Source organism: Tachyglossus aculeatus, chromosome 21 (genome assembly GCF_015852505.1).
Source record: "Tachyglossus aculeatus isolate mTacAcu1 chromosome 21, mTacAcu1.pri, whole genome shotgun sequence".
In the NCBI taxonomy this organism is placed as follows: domain Eukaryota; kingdom Metazoa; phylum Chordata; class Mammalia; order Monotremata; family Tachyglossidae; genus Tachyglossus; species Tachyglossus aculeatus.
The window spans coordinates 49,875,789-49,899,102 of record NC_052086.1 but is presented as its reverse complement, the minus strand read 5'-3'; the positions used below and the strand labels follow the sequence as shown (position 1 = coordinate 49,899,102).

Genomic DNA, 23,314 nt, shown 5'->3' with positions numbered 1-23,314 from the left:
ATAATTAGGAGCTATGAGAATGGTAGCTTATGGCTAAAGACCCTCACTTTTTTTGTTTTTGTTTATCTGGTTTTCTTGCTTCAGAGTATTGTTTCAAAAAATGCACTCCAGTATCGAGGGAATTCTCAGCATGATGCTCAGGAGTTTTTGCTGTGGCTTTTGGATCGTGTGCACGAAGACCTCAACAATAGTGTGAAACACAATAATCGACCTCCGCTTAAGGTGAGTCGGACCATTCGACCTGCTCTTTGTCTGGTTTTGAGGGGTGATGAAAACCCCATTTGTACTTCGTTAAATGGTTGTCAAAACACAGTACACAAATCTTCTAATTTGGTGTAGGATCCAGGGGATAACAAATGCCTTGGAGAGAACTGCAATCCTGCTCTCCTAGAACATTTTGAAGTTTTTTTTTTTGAGTTTGCATTTAAGTGGAATGAGAAAAACAAATGGAAAAATCTGATTCCCACCCTAATGCCTTGTTTTCTGGCTACACAATGGGTCAATCAATCAGTGAGCGGTATTTTTTGAACACTGACTGTTTGTGGAGTATGTACAGTATGGGACTGATAGGCTTACCTGATGTGACTTTGTGAGGCAGCAAAGGGAATGTATGAATTTTTCATGCATCTTTCCACCACTATTGCTACACCCAATCCTGGTCCTTAGTCTAGTCCCAGAGGTCATCTTATGTGGAATGCTGATATTTCCAATCTGTAAGATTGCGCCTTTGTTTTTTTCAGCCACCGTTAGAAAATGATGTGGTGCCAGAGGGACCAACCTTTCCAGTTAGTAGCACTTTTGTACAAGAACTTTTCCAAGCCCAGTACAGGTACAGTAATGTGCCAGAACTTACGGGAGTTCATGAGCTCTGTTTTACGTGCTTTTAGGATCGATATAATTCTTTGTCCCCGTAGGGAGGCCAGCAGACCCAAAACAGTGTGTCCTGACAGTTTGCTATGTGGTTCTCCTTGTGGGCAAGGAATGTGTGTGTTTTATTATATTGTACTCTCCCAAGTGCTTAGTACAGTGCTCTGCACTCAGTAAGCACTCAGTAAATGCGATTGAATGAATGATTGAATGGGGGTGATTGGTTCTTGGTGTTTTGCTTCTGTAAGTCTCTCCTTTAGTTTTCTCTAATTCCCATCATTGTCACTAAATGCCACTTAAATGGTTAGTGACAGTTTCTGTACAATTTGAACTATTCAAGAGTTTAAACTTAAGCACATGGCTAGGTGAGGCTCACTGCCCCCCTTTCCCCGCCCCCCACTGTTCCAATTTTTACTGTTTCATACATTTATAGTAGCAAAAATAAAGCACTCTCCTGATCTGTATTTTCATGCTTTGTTTTTAAAGGTCTTCATTGACATGTCCTCATTGCCAGAAACAGAGCAACACCTTTGACCCTTTCCTCTGCATTTCTCTACCAATTCCTCTACCCCATACAAGGTAAGAACCAAACTTTCATAATGGAGCTATGGATTCTCTTGCTTTGGATGACATCCCCCTGAGCTGCTCTGAGATTTTCCTGCAGCTGTTAGTCAGTAAACACAATGATTGCTAAATTAAAACACCCAGAAGTTCTTCCTTGCAGAATGCCTGCCTGTATTTCGAGGATGCCCAGGTCCTTTATAGAAGTGAGTGTTAGCCTCATCAGCCTGTGCTACATTTTGGTCTTTAGGAATCCTGCTGAATTGTTGCCCCACTCCTATATGTTTTGGAGGTCCTTCGGGGTATTGTGATCACTGTTTCCGGTGAAATCCTCCATCAGCCCAAACGAGGGGACCAGAACTGCACCCCAATATTCTGTGTGTGGACTGAAACATGATTTCCGAAGCAGCATATTGTAGTGGATAGAGCATGGGCCTGGGATCCAGAGGGTCATGGGTTCTAATGCCGCCTTCACCACTGCAGTGTGACCTTGGTCAAGTCACTTCACTTCTCTGGGCCTCAGCTACCTCATCTGTAAAATGGGGATTAAGACTGTGAGCCCCCGGGACAGGGACTGTATCTGACTTGATTTGCTGGTATCCACCCCAGCGCTTAGCACAGTGCCTGGCACAGTAAGCGCTTAACAAACACTACAATTATTATTATTTCAGTTGGAGGCAAAATTCTGCTTTTTGTTTCATTTTCAATACCCTTCCTGATGGTGCCTACTATTTTGTGGGTCTTTGTGGCTACTGCTACATGCTGATGACTTGAAGGAAGTGAACAGTAACTCAGAGCTCTTTCCCATGTCATGCCCTATAGCTCAGAGCCCACCATTTTGTAGTTTTTCAATATTTTTTCACTTGATGGTTTTATTTACCTTGTGTTCATGCATATTAAGTTAGAATCAGCGTGGCTTAGTTGATAGAACACGGGCTTGGGAGTCAGAGGTCATAATTCTGGCTCCGCCGCTTGTCACCTGTGTGACTTTGGGCAAGTCACTTAACTTCACTGTGCCTCAGTTCCCTCATCTGTAAAATGGAAATTAAGACTGAGAGCCCCATGTGGAATAATCTGATTACCTTGTATCTACTCCAGCGCTTAGAACAGTGCTTGGTACATAGTAAGTGTTTAACAAATGCCATCATAATAATCATCTCTCACCTTTCCCCCCAATAGCATAGGATTTTGGGCTCATTGGTCTGTAATGATCAGGGTCACCTCTGTAACCCTTCTATAGATGGGAATTACCAGTCTTCTGGAAAATGATTGCTTCCAAAAAGTGGTTGTTCACTCTGAGTTCCTTCAAACCCTCAAGTGGATGCCAACTCTTGGTGATTTATTTGCACCTAGTTCACTGATTTGGTCTAAAATGTCCTGTGTCCTCACCCCAGTTTGATCCAAGTCCTCTGCCTTGTTTGAGATAAAAACCTATCGAATAGCTTCCTTGGTAAATCCCTGCCAAAATATTAATTGAGCTTTCTAACCGTCTCTCGGCATCGGCATTCATCTTTTAGAACATAATCACCAAGTACTGCCTGTAATTTCATAGCAGTCTTCTGATTTTGAAATATTTGGAGAATCTTTTATCATTATTAGCTCTAGTGCTTGTTTTAAGGTGCTGCCTCTCAAACTCCTTTTTATCCTTAACTATCACCCTTTGTTGGTTTTCCTGAATTCCCTCAGGTGCTTTCCATTTTTTACAAAGGATGATTTTTTTTCTTCTTAGCTTTTCTGGTTTGCCACTTAGCTATGTCTGTTTGCCTGCTTTGTGTTTTTTTTTCTGTGGCACACTTTTAAACTATTTTTGTTTTTAAACAGCTTCTGGGTTTCTTGTAGGCAATCTTCTTTCATAGCTATTTCTTATAGCTGGTTCCTAACCAAGACTCCCATTTTATTATAGTTTCCCTATCCAAAACTCAGTATTCTTGAGTTGGAATTTTTTGGCCTTACTTCCTTGGAAAGACTGTTAAATATAGTTTGCTGTTACCTTCTGCACCAACTTTCGGTACACTATTTAGAATTAAATTCAGTATTCCGTTTTTCCTTGTAGGTTCTAGAAATAGTTGTTCTAGAAATAATCCTGTTCAAAACCTTTATCTTAATCGTTCCTTCTTGTCTTAATGCCTTAAGTTTAGTCATTCTATGGAGATAACTAAAATCTCCCATTAGGTCTGCGTATATCTGTTTAATCAGCTTCCACGGCCAGATTTAGTATCTCCTTTTCACTTTCCTCATCTTGGTGAGGTGGTCTGTAGTTTAGCCCGAATGTAAATACATCCTTTATTTATTTTTTTTAAGCATGACATTTCTTCCTACAGAGATTACAGGATGCTCTCCTTTCCTGGTAACATTTTGATGTTTCTGCTGAATATTCCTGATAGGTGTGCAATACTCCCTCTTATCTGCCTCCCAGAGTTTTTAGCCTGGCAGGCTTGTATTCATTGCCTTTCTTCTCTCCACCAAGTAAAATATGCAGTCCTTGCTTCCCAGAAGTCTGCAGTGTCCTGGAGGTTGGGGGTTGGGGGAAGTTAGGGGAAAGGAGACAAGCAGAGATAATGGGCAATTACAACCATTACAGTAGGTTAAAAAAATAAGGACATATGAGTCAGATCATTAACAGAAAGCAGGCAAATAAATGATAAACAGCTATAACTAGACGCTTCCATTTTGATTCTATGAACTGCCCATTTAATAATTTTTGTATTTGTTAAGGAATTATTATGTTCCAGGCACCGTACTAACCACTTGGGTGGGATACAAGCAGTTTGGGTTGGACACAGTCCCTGTCCCACATTGGCCTCACAGTCTCAATCCCCATTTTATAGATGAGGTAACTAAGGCAACGGAGAAGTGCATTGACGGGCCTCAGGTCACACAGCAGACAAGTGAGGCCATGCTACTTCCCCTTCCAAAAGTGGGCAATAGGCCCAGCTAGGTGTCCAGACTGACAAGTCATCAAGTGAGTAGTTATAGGGGAAAGCATGTGGATTTTCATTTACATTATTATGACAGCAAAATACTATACAGAAACGCATTGGGCACCTCACTCCCCTCCTCAAAAATCTCCAGTGGTTGTCTATCAACCTTTGAATGAAGAAAAAGCTCCTCGCTCTAGGCTTCAAAGCTCTCCATCACCTCGCCCTTTCCTACCTCACCTCCCTTCTCTCCTTCTCCAGCCCAGCCCGCACCCTCTGCTCCTCTGCCGCTAATCTCCTCACCGTGCCTCGTTCTCGCCTGTCCCGCCATCGACCCCCGGCCCACATCCTACCTCTGGCCTGGAATGCCCCCCCTCCACACATCCGCCAAACTAGCTCTCTTCCTCCCTTCAAAGCCCTATTGAGAGCTCACCTCCTCCAGGAGGCCTTCCCAGACTGAGCCCCCTTTTTCCTCTCCTAACCCTCCCCACAACACTTGTGTTTATTTATACATATTTACTATTCTATTTTCTTAATTATGTGTATAAAGCTATAATTCTATTTATTCTGATGGCATTGTCACCTGTCTACTTGTTTTGTTTTCTGTCTCCCCATTCTGGACTGTGAGCCCATTATTGGGTAGGGGCCATCTTTATATGTTGCCAATTTGTACTTCCCAAGTGCTTAGTACAGTGCTCTGCACACAGTAAACGCTCAATAAATACGATTGAATGAAGGAATGAAAGGAGGTTTCGTTCCATATCAACAGCAGTCAGTCATATTTATTGAATGCTTACTGTGTGCAGAGTACTGTACTACGTGCTTGGGAGAGTACACTGTAGCAGTATAAGACGCAGTCCCTGGCCATAACGAGCTTAGAGTCTAGAGGACTTGAGCACTTCCTGGATGTGACGTCCAGTACTCCAGGACTAGGTATTGGGGGTCACACAGTAGACATAAAAGACAGGCCAACAGGGGAAGTTAAGCAGACCCGGAACATTGGTGGCAGTTTTTGTTGTAAGAGGATTTCAACTGCATATCCAAAGACAGTAGTCATCTCTTCGCAGAGGCTTCTGGCAGGAAGCCAAATGACTATTGTTGGAAGCCATATTTTGGAGGATTTCCTAATTATGATGGCATTTACTAAAGTTGAACTATATGTCAAGCACCGTGCTAAACACTAGGATAGATACAAGATAACCAGAACACATTCCCTGTCTCACATATGGCTCACAGTTTGAGGGAGAGAGAGCAGAGATCGCAACCCCATTTTACAAATGAGGGAACTGAGGCATAGAGAGGTTGTGACTTGTCCAAGGCCACACAGCAGACAAGGGACAGAATTGGAACTAGAACCTGTTGTGCTCTTTTCACTAGGGTATTCAGTCTTCCTTTCTTCATTGCTGAAATTACTGATGCCCATAGAACTCTGATTAGGTCTTGGAGCAGCGGTTCTCAGGAGGGTCTGCTGTTCGGCTGCTTCTACCCAGTCCAGAGAACCCTCAGAGTTATGTTGTTTCAAGGACACACACTAATTTTAAGTCTTGGCTAGGTTTTGAGAGATTTGCAGGGGAAGCAATTCCATACTGGGCTCTCTTGTAGCTGTTGGATTGTTATTGGAGCCTTAGAAACCCCTCTGCCTCTCGGTGCTCCCAGAGATGGCACTCCCTTAATAATAACAATATTTGTGATATTTAAGCGCTTACTATGTGCCAGGCACTGTACTGCGTGCTGCGGTGGATACAAGCCAGTCGGGATGGACACAGTCTTTGTCCCATTCCCAATCTCAATCCTCATATTTCAGATGAGTAACTAGCCCAGAGAAGTGAAGTGACTTGCCCAAGGTTACCCAGCAGACAAGTGGTGGAGCCAGAATTAGAATCCGTAATCTTCTGGCTCCCAGGCCCATGCTGTATCCACGATGCCATGTTGCTTCTGCTCCTTGGCCTGGAGCCAGTCCCCAGCACGGCTACAGTTCCCCAGGATAGCCTCTACAATCCCATGGTTGGTCTGGGATGCTCCATTCGCTGTTGATAGTGGGTAGGTAGGGAGAAGGAGCAGCATGGCTTAGGGGAAAGAGCCCGGGCTTGGGAGTCAGAGGTCATGGGTTCTGATCCCGGCTCCACCACTAATCAGCTGTGTGACTTTGGACTAGTCACTTCTCTGTGCCTCAGTTACCTTATCTGGAAAATGGGGATGAAGACTGTGAGCCCCACATGGGACAACCTGATGCCCTTGTATCTACCCCAGCGCTTAGAACAGTGCTTGGCACATAGTAAGTGCTTAACAAATACCATCATTATCATTATTATTATTTTGGGATAGCTGCTTAGCTGCATGTGTCTTGCAGTTATTGCTGTAGCAATTCTGCAGTCAGCTTTGTTTGCTGGGATCTCAGATTAAGTGTTATTATAGTACTCCTGATCTAAATAGAAAGGTAAGAGAACAGGTCCATTGAATTTCAAATCAGAGCTTGTTACCTCCCCATTCCTCTTCAGGCTTCAGGCTTCCAAGTGCTCTGTTGCAGTCATCCCTCTGGTGTTCCTCTGTTCTTGCCCTCTCCCCCCAGCCTGTGGTCAGGGTGCGTAATCATCAATATTTCATTCTCAAGATATTAGTAATGTGTGTGAGAGTTATCCTTCCCTGGGGGACTCTAGCCTTTCCTCTTTAGAGAACCCTATGATTTTGACTGATCTAGAATCAGACCGGCCCATTTATCTTGTATCTACCCGAGCGCTTAGGACAGTGCCTGGCGTATAGTAAGTGTTTACCAAATACCATTATTATGGTTTAGGGGAGAGAGTACGGGCCTGGGAGTCCGAAGTACGTGGGTTCTAATCCCAATTCCTCCACTTCTCCGTTGTGTGACCTTGGATAAGTCACGTTGCTTCTTTAAGCCTCAGTTTCCTCACCTGTAAAATGGGGATTGACTGTGAGCCCTATGTGGGACGAAGACTGTGTTCAACTTGATCAACTTATATCTACCCCAACCCTCAGAACAGTGCTTGACACATAGTAAGCGCTTAACAAATGCCATTACTATTATTATTGCCATTGCCATTACTATTATTATAGAAGAAGCAGCGTGGCTCAGTGGAAAAAGCATGGGCTTTGGAGTCAGAGGTCATGGGTTCAAATCCCGGCTCTGCCACTTGTCAGCTGTGTGACTTTGGGCAAGTCACTTCACTTCTCTATGCCTCAGTTCCCTCATCTGTAAAATGGGGATGAAGACTGTGAGCCCCACGAGGGACAACCTGATCACCTTGTAACCTCCCCAGCACTTAGAACAGTGCTTTGTACATAGTAAGCGCTTAACAAATGCCATCATTATTATTATTATTATTATTGTTATTAGGAAATGTAGGGTGGGCAGATTGTTGGCTTTGTTTAGTAATGGAATTGAGCTGTCCAGCTGAACGTGACAGGGAAAATTGATACTGTTAGTACTATCCTCCTAACTAATAGTACCAAATCTCTCCCCTCCCGTCTTTGTCGACCTGGGACTCCAAGGACTCAATTTTTAGTTTAGCTGCAATAAGAAGCATCGAGATTGCTAATCAAAACAGAACATTGAAATATAATGATAATAATAATAATGTTGGTGTTTAAGTGCTTACTATGTTCCAAGCACTGTTCTGAACGATGGGGTAGATACAAGGTAATCAGGTTGTCCCCAGGTGGGGCTCACAGTCTTAATCCCCATTTTACAGATGAGATAACTGAGGCACAGAGAAGTGAAGTGACTGGCCCAAAGTCACACAGCTGATGTGGTGGAGCTGGGATTAGAACCCAGGACCTCTGACTCTGAAGCCCATGCTCTTTCCACTAAACCACGCTGCATAGCACATAGTTGTTTTGAAAAAGCCACATGTCCACTTAGGTGTTTTCTTAGGTGGTTCTAGACTGTGAGCCCACTGTTCGGTAGGGACTGTCTCTATATGTTGCCAACTTGTACTTCCCAAGCCCTTAGTACAGTGCTGTGCACACAGTAAGTGCTCAATAAATACGATTGATTGATTGGTTGATTCTTCAATTATTTGTGTCAACTTGGTGAGGTAGGGCAGCTGGTTTTACAGAATTGGAGTGCAAGGTCCAGGGAGGTTGTGACCTAACTAAGATCAGAAGATGAGACTGTGGTGAAACTACAAGGACTTCTGATTCTTAAACTTTTCTGATTCTTAAATCACCCCGACTTTTAACCCATTTTGTCTCTCTAGAAAATGCAGTATTTGTTTTCCCTACAGGCCTTGGAGAATTGTCCCAGGTACCTTCTTTGGGTCTTGAGGAAGATTTTTCCATTTAGTCCATAAGATAAGGAGTGAAACCCAAAAGTGAGATTCAACCTCTCATTCAGCTCAGGACAGACTTGCTTTTTTGTAGCTGAACTGTGATCAAATTGGTCTAAATGACTGTCTCCACCTTGATCTACTAGGCCTTTGTACGTTACTGTGGTCTATCAAGGGAAATGTTCTCACTGCATGAGGATCGGCGTGGCGGTACCTCTGACCGGGACAGTGGCCAGGCTGCGAGAGGCCGTGTCCAAGGAAACCAAGATCCCCACTGACCAGGTAATAATAAGTCCTTCTCAAAAACTGGTTGTCTGTCATAGAAGCATCATCAAGCTCTGCTGGAATTTTAAGACTTAATAAACCCAAACAGGCCATTTGCTTCCAGAAGTTGGAAAAATAGTGCAAGGTCTCAAATTAGAAAACAGTGTGAGTCCAAGTTTGCAAGTTTGAATTTTAATTAGATTGTCTGGTTTTTGTTTTTTTTAATAATAATAATGATGGCACTTGTTAAGCGCTTACTTTGTGCAAAGCTCTGTTCTAAGCGCTGAGGGTGATACAAGGTGATCAGGTTGTCCCACATGGGGCTCTTAGTCTTCATCCCCATATTACAGATGAGGTAACTGAAGCTCAGATAAATTGTGACTTGCCCAAAGTCACACAGCTGACAAGTGGCGGAGCTGGGATTAGAACCCATGACCTCCGACTCCCAAGCCGGTGCTCTTTCCACGGAGCCACGCTAAGGAGTGTTGTATCATACTACCCAATTAACAAATATTTGAATGAGAACCTTTTCCTGAGAAGCCCAAAGTGCTTTTCATTCTCTTAATTTACTTGTAAAAGGAGCAAGCAGGGAGAATGTTCTTGTTCGAAAGTAAGGTTAAATACTAAGGAACAGAAATTTATTTTTTTTATGGAATTAAGCCCTTACTATGGGCCAGGCACTGTACTAAGTGCTCAGGCAGTCACAAGGTAATCAGGTTGGGCACAGTCCCTGTCCCACATAGGGCTTGCAGTCTTACTCCCCATTTTGCAGATGAAGTAACTGAGGCACAGAGAAGTGAAGTGACTTGCCCAAAGTCACACAGCAGGTATGGGGTAGAACCAGGATAAGAACCCAGGTTTTTTGACTCCCAGCCCCATGTCTTTTCCAATAGGCCGTGCTGCTTCTCCAAAAGTTCTCCAAAGGCAAATGTTTGTGATTGCCTTTGTCCCATAACAAATCAACTCCAGAAGCAGTGATAGAACTCAGGCCTTCTGACCTGTGGTTCAACATCCATTTTTAGTCCAGGGCTCCTCAACCTATACTAAATACTATAGTATTTAGACAGATTCATAAATTCACTTTGGTAAATATTTTGGTATTTAAGAATGGAAATCATCTTAGCCTGTTATTGACTTGTTTTAAACATCGACTGAAGTAGTTGTCATTTGGAACACATCTATTTTGGGGACTGTTCTTCTAAGAAAATGCAATACAACAGTTGAGTATCTTCTTCCAAGGCAATTTCTGGAAGTTACTCTAAGTGGGAAAAGAAGTTCGTTATAAAGGTTCCTTATATTTAGCCATGATTTCTTTTCATTTGAAAAATGATGGGGATTTCTTAAAGCCTCTTTTCAATCAAACACATAACCATAATATGGCTCTAAACTAGCAAGATCCTTCCCGTTGGAGAAACTGAAAGTGATAAGTCACTCAGTAGTATTTATTGAATGCTTTCTTTGTGCAGGGCACAGCACTGAGCTCTTGGGAGAGTACAATAGAGTTAGGTGACATGATTCCTGTCCTCAAGGGGCTTCAAATTTAGCAGGATTGTGATTGTACCCTTAGTATTCTTCCTAGGGGTTCTATTGGGTTCTATTTTGACTGGTACTCTGTGTAATGCAAAAACGTTTTCAGCCATTAAATCAATCCTCTGTACTGCCTCTTATTTCAGACAAAAGATAAAATGCAACTGAAGTGCAAATTCAGACCTCTCCTCTCGACCCTCAATTTGGTGAGCGGGGTGCAGTGAATGATGACTCCAGTATTTAGTATATTTACTCTTAGAATCACTCATTGACCATTAAAATCACATGGGGAGCAATATGTCAGGAGTAACCCTGAAGAATTACCTGGTCCATTTGAGAAACTTGTCCCCATGTCTATTCTCTATCCTTTCCATCTCATACCTGTGCTGTTTTGACAGGAATTTGTTTAGACATGCTAATTCTCAGCATGTCAAAAAATCTAACTTATTTAGATCTGGCAAAGGACCATAAACATCCTGAAGTCAGGGGTTGTTTTGCAGCAGCTTCTCTGAAGCTGAAAATATGTAAGAATGTGTCCCTTCAGAGATGCTTCTGCAAAGATGCTTGGTGTTCTCAGGACCTAAGAAATTCCAAGGCCCGACTGTGCTCCCATTTTTGCCACCTGGAGAAGTTCTGGAGATCAGTTTCCTACTAGAAATTTGAAACCAGAACCAAAGGACATTCCAGTTATCCAGCTGTGATTCCATTTCTCCTGTTTTTAGATTGTGTTAACAGAGATGTACTACGATGGGTTCCATCGTTCCTTTTGTGACACAGATGATCTGGAGGTGGTACAAGAAAGTGACTGCATTTTTGCCTTTGAGACTCCTGAGATATTTAGACCTGAAGGAATACTCAGTCAAAGAGGTAAATGAATGCACCTTACCTAATAAGGTCTTCCTACCCTTCCACCTTTAATGTAGAAGATTATAGGATTGATTCAAAATCAGACATAGATCTTCCTCCATTGCAGTCAACTTTCTGTGATAGTGGCAGGTGCTTTCTTGACTGCCCTTCTTTTCGCATCCCCAGTAATAATGATGGCATTTGTTAAGCACATACTATGTTCAAAGCACTGTTCTAAGCACTGGGGAGGATACAAGGTGATCAGGTTGTCCCACGTGGGGCTCACAGTCTTAATCCCCATTTTACAGATGAGGTAACTGAGGCCCAGAGAAGTTAAGTGACTTTCCCAAAGTCACACAGCTGACAAGTGGTGGAGCAGGATTTGAACCCATGACCTCTGACTCCCAAGGCTGGGCTCTTTCTGCTGAGCCACGTTGTTTCCCTAATCCTGCAGCCCCCATTTTGGATCACCCTATTTTTTTGGATCAGGACTTCGAATATATCTCCATTTGAGAACCCCAAGCTGGAGCAGCCGCTTAGTTTTCACAATCTTTAAACTAGGTTCTCGGGTGACCCTTTGGTGACCCTGCTAAATACTCTTTGATTTGTCTTCAGTAGCTTGCAGTGGAAAGTTGACATTAGCAATTGCTTAGGCTTCAGATCCTACAAGCATTGTTTGGGAATGATGATTTTTTTTAAAAAAGAAACACACACAGCACTGTATTACTGTGAAATAGGACACTTAGGTGTCCCATTTAAAGCTGTGCCAGAGTTTCTATTCATTTCTATAATGTTTAGCAACAATAATGCTTGATTGTTATGGCCAAGTCTGAGCTAACTGATGATGCTCATGTATGGTTTTCAGGAATATTTGGTCAACACCTTGCTATCCAAACTGATTTTTCAACCATGCAGATATGAGCTGGTGAAGCTTCAGTGTCCATGAGGCCCCCCATACTGGACAAGTTGACTAAGATAAGAAATGGGAGGAAAAGGTTAGAAAATAGCAGCTTCTCTGCCCTTTTAGAGATCAGTATCTTCTCGTAAACATGGACAGGATCATCAGTTTTGCCCCTTCCCATAATATCCTTTTGACTTTTCTCGATGCCAAGGTTGCTTGCTTGCTTTCTCGAGTCTGCAGTTGGTCTCTGGGTAACCCGGACCATCCCAGGGCACCTACCGTTAGTTTTCTGGCTGCGGTCTTTGTGCCTTTAGAAAGAGGGAGAGGAACTGCAGTTGTTGTGTTAGTGGTTCTCTTCTCCAGTTACTTGCCCTAATCCGTTTTAGGGCGGAGGGGGGACAGTGTCCAGCCTTGGGGAAGTTTGGCTGTTGGTGGTGGTAGACCACCAGGAAGTTGAGACAGGAAAATAGAACCAAAACAAATGGAAATACTAGTTTTTAGGCCTCTGAGAGAATGACAAAAATTGAAAATCCAAATATTACTGTACTTCAAGATAAGAAAGTTTCTATCAAAGTAAATCTCAATCTGATGATTGTGCTGATTACTTCTAGCCCAGTGTAAAGTACCCATAGTTGAAAAGACATAATTGGTTTTCTAAAGATAAAGATAGTCTCTGGTTCTACCTTTGGATCAAATTCTTAAATTAAGAAGGTTGAAGAAAAATTGTTACTGGAAATAATGACCTATTCCTATTCCTCTTCAGGAATGCATTTAAGCAATAATCTGAACAATTTGAAATACGCTACTGATCACCATAGAATACCTTCACACATGCAAACGACAGCAAGGCAAGGCAAGTTGGAATTGTCCTCCACAAAAGCAACAACTGACAAGATCGTTCTTCTAGTGTGTAACCGAGCATGTACTGGGCAGAAGGGCAAGAGGTAAATAGTGATATCTCTTGTGCTGGGTAATTCCAATTTATTGTTTTAAGAGCCTCACACCTAATAGGTGCAGGTGTAAATCCCCACTTAGTATCTCCGACTATAATTTTGGAATTTGTTTTGGGCCTACTAGGTGCCAAGGACTGTACTAAGTGCTGGAGCAAATACAGTATCATCTGTCAGTCACATTTATTGAGCGCTTATCATGTGCGGAGCACTATGCTAAGCACTTGGGAGAGTACAGTGTAGCAGATTTGGTAGACCTGTTCCCTGCCCACAAGGAGATTAGCCTAGAGAGGGAGATAGTCAATAAAATAAATTATGTAAGTGCTGTCAGGGTGGGGTGAATAAAGGGTACAAATCCAAGTGCAAGGGTGATAAAGAAGGGAAAGAGAATAAGGGGAAATGAGGGCTTAGATGGGGAAGGCCTCTTGGAGGAGGTATAATTTTAATAAGGGGAAGAGTGATCGTCAGTTGGACATGAAGGGGGAGGGAGTTCCAGGCCAGAGCAGGATGTGAGTGAGGGGTCGGTGATGACGAGATCAAGAAAGATGAGATCGAGGTACAGTGAGTAGCTTGGTGTAAGAGGAATGAAGTGTGCGTGCCGTGTTGTAGTAGTAAGTCATTGAGGTAAGAGAGGGTGCAAAGTGATCGAGTGCTTTATAGTTAGTGGTAAGGGGTTTCTGTTTGATGTGAAGGTGGATGGGCAACTACTGGGGGTTCTTGAGTGGGGAAACATGGACCAAATGGTTTTTAGAAAAATGATTTGGGCAGCAGAGTGAAGTATGTTCTGAAGAGGGGAAGGAGGCAGGGAGGTCAGCAGGGAGGCTGATTCTGAAGTCGTCAGGATAGGATAAGGGCTGGATCAGATTGGACACAGTTCCTGTCCCAAAAAAGGCTTATGATCTGAGGAAGAGAGAACAGGCATTTAATCATTATTTTATAGTTGTGGAAACTGAGACCCTGAGAAGTTAATAATAATAATAATAATAATAATAATGGTATTTGTTAAGTACTTAACTGTGTGCCAGGCACGGTACAAGCAGATTGGGTTGGACACTCCCTGTCCCACGTGGGGCTCATAGTCTCAATACCCATTTTAAAGATGAGGGAACTGAGGTCCAGAGAAGTGAAGTGACTTGCCCAAGGTCACATAGCATTCATTCATTCAATCGTATTTATTGAGCGCTTACTATGTACAGAGCACAGCAGACAAGTGGCGGAGCCAGGAAGTGACTTGTTCAAGTAGATAAGTGGTGGAGCCAGGGTTGGATTTCTGGCCTCCGGACTCCCAAACTTATGATCTTTTCACTAGGCCATGCTGGTCCACATAGGTCCAACTTTGGACCATTTTAAGGGTTTAAAGAAAAGCTCTTTGATTTTTCCAGTTATTGAAAAATGGCATATTCAACGTCGCTCATTTAGAACGTTTAATTTCATTGCAGCTGTGCCCTACCATTCATGCAGCTTTAGAGTGCTTATCAAGCAGCTTGGCAAGTTTGGAGGACCTACCTGTAGGTTTCCTAAAGGGACACCTTATGTAGAATTTGAGTCAATTGTTTGTGAAAAAAGGTGTTTTAAATTTTCAGCAATTTTTAATGATCAGGCATTCAGACTATATGATTTTGAAATGTTAAATGATCAAGTAGTTCACTCTTTTAGATCAGTCAATCAATAGTATTTATTGAGCGCTTACTGTGTGCAGAGCACTGTACTAAGCGCTTGGGAAGTACAAGTTGGCAACATATAGAGACAGTCCTTAGAGACCAGATTAAATTCATTTTTACGAACCTGGAATTTCTTTACCTTACTATGCTGAGGTAATGGGCGATCCAGTAATTTCCATGGAAAAATCATTATTCTTATTGCACTTTTCTCTCTGGTGTACTTTTGTGGAAAGGCTGGCTTAGCGGACCTTGAAGGGAGCAATTTTGTCTCCTCAGCTGTGTAATATTCAAATAGAAACTCAGCTTTTTCCTGTCAGTTTCACCTACAAGTGTTAGTAGCATTTATTGAGCAGAAGCAGAGTGGCTTAGTGGAAAGAGCATGGGCTGGGTAGTTAGAGGATGTGGGTTCTAATTCCAGCTCTGTCACTTCTCTGCTGTGTGACTTTGGGCAAGTCACTTAACTTCTCTGTGCGTCAGTTATCTCATCTGTAAAGTGAGGGTTAAGACTGTGAGCCCCACATGGGACAACCTGATTATCTTGTTTCTACCCCTGTGCTTAGAGCAATGCTTGGCTCATAGTAAGTGCTTAACAAATACTATAATTATTATTATTATTGTTATTACAGCACACTGTACTTAGCATTTAGGAGAGTGCATTGAGAGAAGCAGTGTGGCTTAATAGAAAAAGCATGGCCTGAGAGTCAGAGGATCTGGGTTCTGATCCTGACCTTGGAGAGTGCATTCCAAGTTACAAATAATTCTTAGTGCCATGCCTGAACTATTCTGTCATGACTTTAGAGAGAAAAATTTGGACACCAGTAAACTAAACAATCACAGGGCTAAGACTAGCTGTAATTGTTAAAGTTCATAAAATGCTTATGTTCTTAGGTTTGGACAACCGTTTGTGCTGCACCTAGAGAAGACAATAGCCTGGGATCTTCTTCAGAAGGAGATATTAGAGAAGATGCAGTATTTCTTGAGGCCGACAGTTTGCATTCAGGTGCGTAATATTCTATCCGATACTCCTGAGTTCCATGCCTCTGTGAAGTCTTGAAGAAACTGAGCTTTTGGAAGGGAAATTAGAAATTATTAATTTAGAAATTAGGAGCTCCTTCCCCTCAGAGGATAAAAGCCAACCTTGTTGCGATCCGGTGACAGATGACTTAAGTAAGCTAAATCTTCCTGGAGATTTTAATTCAGAGGTCTTGCTAAATTGCACCTAGAGCCAGTAATGACCCAAGTCATTACAGGACCATGCGACATTGTCAGTACTTTTAAGATCAGGCACCCAGTGTCCATAACCATTTACAACCAGGGTAGAGATTTTAGCCCCAGTAGTGTGCTGGCCCTCTGCAACTCTTAGATTTGGAATTCCCAGAAAGATTGGGAAGCAAATTGCACACAGTTCTCCTGTAAAGCGGCGGTTGTGGGGGGGGGGGGGGTGTTCTCTTCCTACTGAATTAGTTGCTCATGCTGTGTATGGTATTGCACACCTTGCCTGGTATGCATGCATGCAGGCAACCTATTATCTCTACTTCACAGTTCATCTTCCCAGTATCAATCAATCAGTAGTATTTATTGAGCACCTGTTATGTTCAGGGCACTGTACTGAGCACTTGGGAGAGTGTCACCTACTGGATAGATCATGGGCTTGGGAGTCAGAAGGACCAGGGTTCTAATTCTTGCTCCGCCACTTGTCTGCTCTCTGACCTTGGGCAAGTCACTTCACTTCTCTCGGCCTTAGTTACCTCATCTGTAAAGTGGGGATTATGATTCTGAGCCCCATATGGGACAGGGACTGTGTCCAACCTGATTCACTTGTATCTATCTCAGTGCTTAAACCAGTAATCGGCACTTAGTAAGCGCTTAACAAATACCATCATTACCATCGTCATCAGTACAACAGAATTAGCAGATAGTTTCATGGCACATAATGAGCTTAGTCAGAAGAACATTCCTTTATCCATAGCTAAATTCTGTCCGATAAAGCACAGTGAAAATACATTGTTGGGGAAGAACTAGATGTACAAAAATATTGACCGCCCCCGGGCCCGAGACCATGTCTTTTTCCCACCTGTGTTGTCTTCCTTGGCACTCAGTACAGTCATCTGCACACGGTAAGTGCTTAATAAATATTATTACTACCAAAGTTGGGAAATTACTGACACTATTTAATTGGGGCCCATGAAAATCTAAGCATTCAAACTGATCACAGAACAGACTTGACTCCTAATTGATTTATTCACATTTATGCCAAAATGAAAAAGTGAAGATCTAAGATGAGCACTCTTGTAATATGCCTATGATTCCTGAAATTGAGCTTAATCTATTCCTCAGTCATAAATTAGAGACTTTGGGAAGAGAGTTAATTATTTTAGAACACTAGGGAATTGTTTAATGTTGAGGAAGATGCGGTATGAAAGCATTAATATTCCTCCCAAAATGCTTGATTTTCTTACAGGAAGTTACTTGGGCTCATTAAGAGCTAAGACAAATCACAATGTGTGTATAATATGTGGCTTTATGCTCACTCTCTAGGATGTAGCTTCTGCAATTAATCAATCAATGGCATTTATTGACAACCTATTTTGAGAGTACTAAGCTTTTGGGAAAGTACCACAAAAGCAATGTCTACGTTCCCTGCCCACAAGGAGTTTACAGTCTTAAAGGGGTCGGGTTTATTCCTCCATTGTCCTCAGCACTGCCAACTCTTTGCAAAAGCGCCTAGGTCTGAGCCCCAACCAAATGGATGTATAGAATGTATTGGGGATTGAAGGATCCTCAGGATGTTATCAGTCAGTGGTATTTATTTAGCACTTACTGTGTGTGGAGCACTGTATTAAGTAAAAGCACTTGGGAGAGGATAATACAACAGAGTTGATAGACAAGTTCCCTGCCTACAAGGAATGTAATTCGAGAGATGGAAAATAAATCCTAAGAGGAAAGATTGGAGGACCTGGAATTATTCAACCTGGAAAATAAACCAGTCTAAGAGACTTGAAATATATGGATTTCAGTTGTTTGAAAATCTTAGTCGCAGTAACAAATATGAGCATTCCACCAGTAACTCCTGGAAATGTTCAGCATTTTGGACTAACTGTTTTATGTTTAAATTAGGTTTGTCCATTCAGTTTGCGAGTGGTCAGTGTTGTGGGAATAACATACCTGCTACCGCAGGAGGAGCAGCCCCTCTGCCACCCAGCTGTAGAAAGGTAAAAATGCGTTTTCCCTCATTCTTGGCGGAGTGTGTTGTCTTCTCTGAGGCATAACTGGGGAAGAGCCTAGCAGGTTCATTGTGGCAGTCACGGTTGGGGTGCAGTCAGTTATATTTACTGAGCGCTTCTGTGTGCAGAGCACTGTACCAAGCACTTGGGAGAGTACGGTATAACGGACACATTCCCTGCCCACAGTGAGCTTACTGGATTCTACACTGTGCCACTTTTTCAGGCACCCTCACGGCCCTCCTGCCATGTGAATGGAGGATCGCAGCAAGGGAGCCTGGGAGAGCGGCACAGAGCATAGAAACAGCGACCCAGGCATGTGTCTTTTGATGAGGCAAAACGGGGGTTAGAATCGATGATGTAGGGGTGTCCTGGCATGTCACCCTCTGGTATTTGTGCCAGGAAGATGCTATCACCAGGATTACAGTCAAGTCTTTGTTGTAAACCTCACAGGCAAATCCCACTCCCATCCAAAGACCAAGGACTAGTGTGAATTTCATAACCGAGACCAAGGTGCTTTCAGATCCCTCTTCGGGTTGCCGTTTCTGTGATCTTTCTGAATAGCCAAGTAAGTAGCAATGCTAGGAAAGTGGACAACGTTGCTGTTCTGAAGGGAAGCTTCACATGAAATACTGGGTCAGATTCTGATTTTTAAAATCTCTTTAGACTTCAGGTATTCCACAAAGCACTTCCTGGATGGTTCCTAGGATAAGAATGTGGGTAATTTGGCATTTTCTAGTAGTGCTCTATTGATGAATGGTTTCATTACCAATTATTAATATCCTTTCTCCATGCGTGGTAGGTGATGACCGAAATGATCATACTCATTTTATAAATATTGGCTGTGGGTCAAGTCTACACAAAGTGCCCTTCTCTGTTAGCTAAAGAAAGAAAGAACTTAACTGGGAAAAGAAGAGTCCTTCCCTTGACAATCTACTTGATGCCTTCACAGATGAAGTGATTCATTGAATCTTCACACATTTTTTGTGCTGGAATGGAGTGACTACTTAAACACACAAACTCTAAAAATATGGTTAGAAATAATTTATGGTGACCTCACTGCCACCCAGTAAATCAGAATTGAGACATTGTCCCCAGCTTATTTTTGATGTCTTATTGTTACTAACAGGTATTAAACATTAAACGGTATTAAGTGCTGGGGCAAACACCTAGTCTTGTACTATTAGGGGCACCGAGTCTGAGAGAGGTAGGACAGGCACATAGAACAATAAGAATACATTACAAATGACAACCTGAAGTAAAGTGCAACAGTCTAAAATAATAAGCACTGAAGCATGCAAATAAAACTGTTTGCAGGGGTCAATTCACAGGTACCCCCCCCCCCCCCCATTCCGTTTACAATCTGTCATAACCTCCCAAATTCCTAAAGGTTGGTAAGGCAAGCTTGGCTCTTGTAGGTTCAGGCAGGGGAAGACAGAGGCAAATCTGGTAATTTAGTGGCCACTTGCCCCTCCCTAGAGCCCATAATGACATAGAGATCTTGGCTGCAGAGGGTCCTACTTTCTGCCTGCTCTTCACTTCCTTTGGGGCTGGGCTTTGGCTCTTATAGCATTGGGTGTGGGGAGGGAGGCAACCCTAGCTGTTTGGTTTTCGAGGTAGTGCAAGAATAGGTTGAAAAAAAACCCTCCTTTTTTTTTATTACCCAAGTAAGGAGGATCATTTTAAGTAGTTCTACCTGTATTTTGTCTTTGTTAGTTAAATTAGGTCTGAGAAGTCCCCTACCATTTCAGTAAAGTTCTGGGCATTTTCAGGAACATACTAGAAGAAACAAAAAGCAGAGCTTTTGCAATTGTACAAAGTCTACTGCATACAGTTGCCATGGTTTAGATTGGATTAGCCCAGCTACAGAATATACCGATATGGGTAACCAAGAAGACTGAGGGATGAAGAAGCTTGTGTATGAAGCCAGAGCTGTTTGTCCCTTGAGGGAGGGGAGTTCTGATTGACTGAACTTCAACAAATCCCTTTGCAGCCACTGTCGAATCTGGGAAGCAGTGTGGCTCAGTGGAAAGAGCCCAGGCTTTGGAATCAGAGGTCATGGGTTCAAATCCCGGCTCCGCCACTTGTCAGCTGTGTGACTTCGGGCAAGTCACTTAACTTCTCTGCGCCTCAGTTACCTCATCTGTAAAATGGGGATTAAGACAGTGAGCCCCCTGTGGGACAACCTGATCACCTTGTATCCTCCCCAACACTTAGAACAGTGCTTAGCACATAGTAAGCACTTAATAAATGCCATCATTATTATTATTATTATTGAAGGCAGTAAATTCAAATCACAAAAGGAAATATTTCCTTCACTCAGCAAATCATCAGCAAATCGAATTAACTACCACAGGAAGCTGTACAAGCCAAAAAGCAATATGGTTTTGGTGAAATTCTTGTCCAAGCAGTTCGTCTTGGATTACTGAAGGGAAGGTTAGGATTGTTGAGGGGAAAATTTAGGAATGATACATCATGCATCTCTAACAATTGATTTGGCTATCAAAGAAAGCAGCCCCCACACTATCCTTTCAACCATCTTGTTACCTGTGTCTGAGACAGACTACCAAGCAGGATGGACCATTGGTATAATCTAATAATGATATTTATTATGTTCTTTTGGGTGGCAGATTTAATATAGTCCTCTTTTAAGGCAATCATGCAGTGTTTGTTTTTTCTTATATTGTAGGGCATTGAAGTCATGTGGACATGGTGGCTCTGCTCATGTGAAATTGATAGTAGAATGGGACAGAGAGACAAAAGATTAGTGAGTATAATTTAATTAGTCACTGGTTTTATAATTGTCTTCCGTGTTGTTATAATTGTCTTCCCAATTTGATCCTGGCCTTCCAGATCTGACAAGAAATAAGGGAATCGCCTTCTGTCCTTAGCCCTCAGAATCCTGCTTCTTGATGGTTGATTCCAAATTCTTCTATCCTTTTTCTTAAATCAAGGAATGCTGTGTGGTTGTCTATATTTAATTGGGACCGTTGGTGTTCATAGTCCCTGGGAAGCAGCATGGTTTAGTGGATAGAACACAGATCTGGGAGTCAGAAGGACCTGGACTGTAATCCCATATCGGCCACCTGTCTGCTGTGTGACTTTGGGCAGGTCACTTCAATTCTCTGTGTTTCAGTTTACGTCATATGTAAAATGGGGATTGAGAGTGTGAGCCTCACGTGAGACAGGGACTGTATCCAACCTGATTAACTTGTATCTACCCCAGTGTGCTTAGAACAGGGCATGGCACATAGTAAGTGCTTAACAAATACCATACTTACTATTAGTATATCAAAAGCACCTAAAGATTGGTAAGGCAAGCTTGGCTCTTTTAGGTTCAGGTACGGGATGACAGAGGCATATCTGGTCATTTTGTGGCCACCTGCTCCTCCCCAGAGCCCATAATGGCATAGAGACCTTGGCTGCACAGGGTCCTACTTTCTGCCTGCTCTTCGCTTCCACTGGGGCTGGGCTTTGGCTCTTGTAGTGTTGGATGTGGGGAAGGAGGCAACCCTAGCTGTTTGGTTTTCAAGGTAGTGCAAGAATAGGTTGGAAAAAAAAAATCCTCCTTTTTAAATTTTCTGTTACCCAAGTAAGGAGGATCATTAAACCTGGACTCTGGCAGCTCTGTACCAAATGATGATATGGCAGGCTCTGTCAGAATTAATAGCATTTTGATCCCCTCTTGAGCAGAGGAGTAATGCACAACTGAGTCTAGTTCAGCTTTATGCAAGTTGTTCTTGTTGCACCAAGGAATGCTGGAAGCTACTGTCAAAGTATGATTCGTATCCTCTGAGAGACTTTCAGCTCAACAGGCCGTGAACATCATTGGAAGTTCTTGATTTGCTCTTCAGTAGCTTCTAATTGCTGGTGACTGTTCTCTGGAAATCAATCTTTCAGTGGCATTTATCAATCAGTCAAATTTACTGAGTGCCAACTGTGCAGAGCACTGTACTGAGGTCTTGGGAGAGTGCAACACAACAGTGTAACAGAAACTTGAAGCACTTACTGTGTGCAGAGCACTATATTAAGCATTTTTGAGAGTACAGCACAATATAACAGATACATGAAGCATGTACTGGGTGCAAAGCACTGTGGTGAGCCTTGGGAGAGTAAAATACAATAAAGTTAGTAGACACAATCCCTGCTGCAAGACGTTTATAGTCTGTAGGAGGAGTATACACCAAATAAAATATGCAGATGATTATGTTAAAATCAGATAAGTGCTGTGGATGGACAGTCTGAAGACGACCTCAGAAGCTAGAAAACCTTATCCCCAGAGGTGATAAGAAATTGATTTTTTTTTATTATGGTATTTGTTAAGTGCTTACTACTTGCCACAAGGGTTTACAGTCTTAATCCCCATTTTACAGTTGAGATAACTGAGGCACAGACAAGTGCTTCACTAGGCCACATTACTTCAGGACAGTAAATATTCTTCCTGAATGTGTTCCATAGGCAGCCCACTGCACTGATGCAAAGGTAGAAAACTGAGTCTTAAAAAATTGACTCTCCTTTGAGAAAATGGCAAACAGACACTCTACAAGATTTATAGAGCCATCGTAATGCCCAAACCTCCTCCATGGCTGGGGGACTTAGACCATCCACAGATGCCACGTCTAACTTGAAGAGCCATTTCAGCAGTGTCATGAATGTGCAGTACTGAACACTAAACAGAAAGAAGCGATCACCTTAGTGAGGTCCTATAATTCAGTCAGTCCACAAACACCGAAACAGTGCTTGTTGGTCCAGCCCATCGTTGAATTGTGTGAGGACAGTGGGTATCCTGCAGTCATCTAGTCAGAGCAGCCATCAGCGGAATTGATCAAGTAACTACTTTAAAAGATGCTGGGAAGCAATACCTTAAACATTGTGGCAGAGCCTTGGCCAACTGGAATAGAGGAGCAGAAGGTAGGTCAGCCCAGTGCAAAGCAATTAGAAATGGGAATGACTTTCTCTTTTAGAACAGAGGCTTCAGGAAGATTGTTACACCGAGAGGGAGAACTGAAAACAGTGCCAGACACTGGTGGTAATGGCATTTATTGAGTGTCCACTGGATGCATGGGTGCAATGCACTGTACTAAAGTGCTTGGGAAGGTACAACAGACGCACGAGTTATATTCCCTTACTACAAGGAGCTCACACTTTTTTAAGGGGGGAGACAGACATAGAAGTGTTCACAGATAGACACCTGGGGTTACAAGTGCCCACCATATTGAATGGATTGTCGGCTGTGCTATTGGTTCTGTCAACCACACTTGCAAACACACCAATTTTAAAAAAAAATCTCACCTTCGGTACTATATTTAAAC

General features: G+C 42.6%; 1 protein-coding gene across 1 annotated transcript in view; it reads left to right on the top strand.

Moving 5' to 3' along the window:
• The window catches only part of USP31 (ubiquitin specific peptidase 31), a 75,433-nt gene that overhangs the window by 38,128 nt on the left and 13,991 nt on the right, over positions 1-23,314 (top strand). Inside the window, exons 2-10 of the mRNA XM_038763534.1 lie at positions 85-222; positions 741-829; positions 1,354-1,446; positions 8,779-8,914; positions 11,146-11,290; positions 12,934-13,114; positions 15,670-15,781; positions 17,899-17,993; positions 20,692-20,769. Coding sequence (XP_038619462.1) covers positions 85-222; positions 741-829; positions 1,354-1,446; positions 8,779-8,914; positions 11,146-11,290; positions 12,934-13,114; positions 15,670-15,781; positions 17,899-17,993; positions 20,692-20,769 — 1,067 coding nt within the window. The remainder of the gene's footprint in view (positions 1-84; positions 223-740; positions 830-1,353; positions 1,447-8,778; positions 8,915-11,145; positions 11,291-12,933; positions 13,115-15,669; positions 15,782-17,898; positions 17,994-20,691; positions 20,770-23,314) is intronic.